This window comes from Helobdella robusta, assembly GCF_000326865.2.
Source record: "Helobdella robusta unplaced genomic scaffold HELROscaffold_280, whole genome shotgun sequence".
Lineage (NCBI taxonomy): Eukaryota > Metazoa > Annelida > Clitellata > Rhynchobdellida > Glossiphoniidae > Helobdella > Helobdella robusta.
Genome location: NW_008704436.1, coordinates 5,001 through 10,020, shown reverse-complemented (window position 1 = coordinate 10,020; position 5,020 = coordinate 5,001). Strand labels below are relative to the sequence as shown.

General features: G+C 33.9%; 2 protein-coding genes across 2 annotated transcripts in view; one reads left to right on the top strand and one right to left on the bottom strand.

Moving 5' to 3' along the window:
* Positions 1-876, top strand: part of HELRODRAFT_184294 (hypothetical protein) — a gene marked incomplete at both ends in the record, with an annotated part of 2,474 nt that extends 1,598 nt beyond the window's left edge. The window contains one exon of the mRNA XM_009020684.1: positions 203-876. Within this exon, the coding sequence (XP_009018932.1) occupies positions 203-876 (674 nt within the window). The remainder of the gene's footprint in view (positions 1-202) is intronic.
* Positions 877-1,410: 534 nt separating this feature from the next.
* HELRODRAFT_184293 (hypothetical protein) lies at positions 1,411-4,168 on the bottom strand (the record flags this gene model as incomplete). Its single annotated transcript, XM_009020683.1, has 5 exons — positions 1,411-1,584; positions 1,802-2,184; positions 2,451-2,573; positions 3,019-3,095; positions 3,447-4,168. The coding sequence occupies 5 exons, from the start codon at positions 4,166-4,168 to the stop codon at positions 1,411-1,413; spliced, it is 1,479 nt and encodes a 492-aa protein (XP_009018931.1).
* Between the last annotated feature and the right edge of the window lie 852 nt (positions 4,169-5,020).

The window sequence follows — 5,020 nt, the reverse complement described above, 5'->3', positions numbered from 1 at the left end:
ATAGCGTCGTTTATACCATTATCAGAGAATGAAACATCAACAACAACTACAAATGAAACGTCAACAACTAATGAAATATCAACAACAACAAATCAAACAATTTCAATCTCCAGAATTAACGAAACGCCCTTACTGAACAAAACTCTTTCTAGTGTAGAAGATGATGATAGTAACAAAACATCAACAACAACAATTCGCGAAGATAATTACTTCAAAATACATCAACAACAACATCGAGATGACATCAACAGTTACAACATCACACGCCTTAGCAGCCTTTCTGTAAACAATTTCACTAATAGCACCAACAATAACGTCACTGAAGTTCAAAATTACACTAGAAACATCAACAAAAACATCACAAACGCTGACATGAACATAGCTAAAGACATGAACAACACCTCAAACATTAGCAACATCACAACAATCGCATCATTTAACACCAACAACATTACTATGAACTTCGCAGGCATCAACAACAACAGCAGCAGCAGCAACAACAACAACTCCATCAACTTGACAAATATTCCAAACAACTACAACTACTACAAAATCATCAATGTCACATCAAACTTTACGAACGCCAACAACAACAACTCCATCAACTTGACAAATATTCCAAACAACTACAACTACAACAAAATCATCAATGTCACATCAAACTTTACGAACGCCAACAACAACATCAACAAAAACAACAACAACATCAACAACAACAATAACAACATCAACAACAACATCAACAACAACAAAATAACAACAACAACACTAATTCCGAAACTTTTACAACTTTTTGGCAGAGCTAATCATTTGAAAATGAACGTAAAAATGTTCACCTTTGTAAATTTTCTTCTGTTGCTGTTGCAGTTTCAATGATTTGACTTTTCTCTTTCATATAGTGACTACACGCGCGCACAAAATTTAGATTTAAATTATTCACAATTGTAATTATAATTATTGTAATTATAATTATAATTACTAAAATTATTATTGATTTATTTTAGGCACCGTTTCGCTTGTTATTCGTTGAACGTTTCATAATAAAATTTGTGAGTATCCTCTATCCTTGTTTATTAACTAAGACAAAATAATAATAATAACAATATTATTATTATTATTATTATTAAATATTGATGTTATTATTGTTATTAGTTAATCACAAACACAACACCAAAAGCAGAGAGAGAGAGATAGAGAGAGAGGGAGAGAGAGAGAGAGAGAGAGAGAGAAATTGAAACATTGAAAATATCGAAATGTTTGAAAAAAAATTATCTTCATCATAATTTTCTCGTCTGTATTATCATCCTTCTACATCTGTTCACGCCTCTGTTCGCTTCTTTGTTCACTCATTCATTCAATCGTTCATTCATTCATTCACTTATTCATTCACTCACTCATTCACTCACTCATTCACTCCTTCTTGCAGAACAACATTTTCAGCGCTCTATGAAACTGATCGTATTTTAGGAGATAAATAACTGGATTGACGCAGCAGTTACCAAAGACCATGATTACGGAGATATCGTAGGTGACGTCATTCAGCACGGGTACGATGAGTTTGAGATTTAATAACAGGAAGTAGACCTGGGTTTAAATGAAATTTTGTGATTGGTTAGTTTGTTTGTCAATTCATTCTTTTATTCATTCCTTTCCTGTTCATTTGTGCATTGATATATTGTTTAATTCACTCACTCACTCACTCATCACTCACTTATTTACTCATTTACTCATTCACTCTCTCACTCACTCACTCACTCACTCACTCATTCATTCATTCATTCATTCACTCAATCAATCCTACCTGATTAAGAGTCCAACAGGCCACGAAGCTAAGTGAAATAAATATGGAAGTTCTTAAAACATTATCCCTAGCTCTATGCATGGTTGTATTATTATTATTATTGTTGTTGTTGTTGTTGCTGTTGTTGTTGTTGTTGTTGTTGTTGTTGTTTGACGCAATTGTCGCAATGGAAGTATCGTCCGTAACGCTTTCTTTACCAAAATTATTATTATTATTATTATTATTATTATTATTATTATTATTATTATTATTATTATTATTATTATTATTATTATTATTGCTCCCGACTTTCACTTTCTTATGTAGTGACCATGCTATTTTTGAGTACAAATAAATTAGGATGAGGAGTGGAAAGAAGTATTGGACCACCAAATTGAAGTACCCTGAATGAGTGAACGAATGAACGAGTGATTGAATGAATGAGTGAATGAATGAATGAATGAATGAATGAATGAATGAATGAATGAACGAATGAACGAATGAACGAATGAACGAGTGATTGAACGAATGAGTGAATGAATGAATGAATGAATGAACGAACGAACGAACGAACGAACGAATGAATGAATGAACGAACGAACAAACGAACGACTAAATGAATGAATAAATAAACGAATGAATGAATAAATTATTATACAAGCGAACCCACCGTAAAACTGCCTGGAACTCTCATTATCAAAAATCCTGACGATCATACATGCTCCATCTTCCGAAACCCCTGAAGTCAGTATGACCCCAATGTTATAGATGGGGCCTATGAGAATGGCTACACCTTTTATTGTTGGTTTTGTTTATTCATTTTGTTCATTCATTTATTTGTTCATTCTTTTATTCATTCATTCGTTCGTTCGTTCATTCTTCCATCGAGTTATTTATTTATGTTTATATCCATCCATCTAAGCCCATTTTATTTGTCTATGATTTAGTGGCGCTTATGAGTTTCAACAATTAAAAATCTCTGTACATAAATTTCCGATATAATGGGAACATCCTTTTATTTTCTAACTCCAAATACCAAATATTAATAATGAAATAATTATAAAATCCTATTTAATCTAAATAATAATAATAATAACAATAATATGCTCATTCGCCCCTTCATTCAGGCACACACTCGTTCGTCTATTCTTCATTCATTAATTCATTCATTCAATAAATCATTCATTCATTTGTTCATTCATTCATTTACTCATTTACTCATTCATTCATTTACCAACCAATCAAAAGAGCTGTCATCCATTTTGAGTGAGAGAACTTGTTTCTATGAAACACCGGATAGACTATCGCTATGTACCTTTCAATCATTTAGTATTATTAATACTACTACTACAACTACTACTACTACCACTACTACTACTACTACTACCACTACTACCACTACTACTACTACCACTACTACCACTACTACTACCACTACTACCACTACTACTACTACTACCACTACTACTACTACTACTACTACTACTACTACTACTACTACTACTACTACTACTACTACTACTACTATTTGAACTATTTTATTTGTACTACTCATTCTATACTAAACAACTGTTTACTGCTGAGCTGCAATTGCTTCTGCTACTACTACTACCATCATCATCATCATCATCGTCGTCGTCATCATCGTCATCATCACCATGATAACCTCTCAATAGTAATAGCCAGCGTGACGTAACTTGAAGACATGAGACTTGCCCATAGGGGCATCTTTGTGATCCAAACCTTGCAGTCCACAACATCCCAGCTGCTACTTCTGTAGAAAATTCTCCCTCTGCGATAAAATAGCGTAGTTGTAGCTAGAAAAAAAGCTACAAAGCCATCCGCAAAGCACTGAGCGAATATGTAGTAGCTACTAATTTGTTTATGCATTGGTTTATAGGCTAGGATTATAGCTAGAATGAATAAGTTGGCTACGAAGCCGGCTAAGCCCATTGTTGTGTAGAGGATGAAGACGTAGGTTGTGTAGCTGAAAAGTTTTAGTGGCTCAGCGGTTGTGGCGTTTGTGGTGGCGTTCGTAGTGAAAATTGTGGTGATGTTTGTGGTGGACAGGGTGGTATTTGTGGTGGACATGGTGGTATTTGTGGCGGGCATGTTTTTGGTGTTTTCCGTTAAATTTTTTGTAAAATTTTGGGTCAAGTGAGTTGAATTTTGGTTGAAATTGTTGTTGATTTGTGATTGGACAGTGTAGTTGTTGCTGCTGCTGCTGATGTTGTTGTTACTATTATCGTTGCTGGTGGTGCTTACGTCATCACTGATGTCATTGTCGCCCAAAAAATCGTCCTTGCTCTTCTGGTTGGCAGTAACATTGCTAACGATGACGACGACGATGATGAATATGACAACTGCATTTAAATTTATTTGTAGCATTGCTGTAGCAGATGTAGTAGTAGTAGTAGCAGTAGTAGTAGTAGTAGTAGTAGTAGTGGTGGTAGTGGTAGTAGTAGTAGTAGTAGTAGTAGTAGTAGTGGTGGTAGTGGTAGTAGTAGTAGTAGTAAGTAGTAATGGTTGTAGTAGTAGTAGTAGTAGCAGTAGCAGTAGTAGTAGTAGTAGTAGTAGTAGTAGTAGTGGTAGTGGTAGTGGTAGTAGTAGTAGTAGTAGTAAGTAGTAATGGTTGTAGTAGTAGTAGTAGTAGTAATAATAGTAGTAATAGTAGTAGTAGTAGTACGTAGTAATGGTTGTTGTTGTATTAGGAAATATTTACTGTTAGAAACTAATCACTAAATCAACAATACAGCTATCCTTTTTTATGTTCAAATTTATATACACACACCGTACACACACACACACACACACACACACGCACACGCACACACGCACACACACTCACCAAGATTTATTAATCATAATTTCCGTACGTGTGGTTAATTATAACAATTAAAGTTACGTAACTACACAACTAATTTTATTTATTATTAAAATATGCATCGCCTGTCTATAATTAAGCATTTTTCAATTCCTTCGGTAATTATGTTTTATAATTATATTAATTATGTAATTATGATGGTTGTGGTGGTGATGATGATGGTAATGATAGTTTTTGATAAAAAAAAAGATACACAAGCCATTTGTTTGTTGATGTCTTTATAAGACAAGGAACTGAAATGACAATAAATTTTTGCGAAGCATCATCATCATCATCACTTCCATATTCATCATCATTATCATCATCGCCACCATAATTATCATCCCCACAATCATCATCATCATCAGTACCTGCAA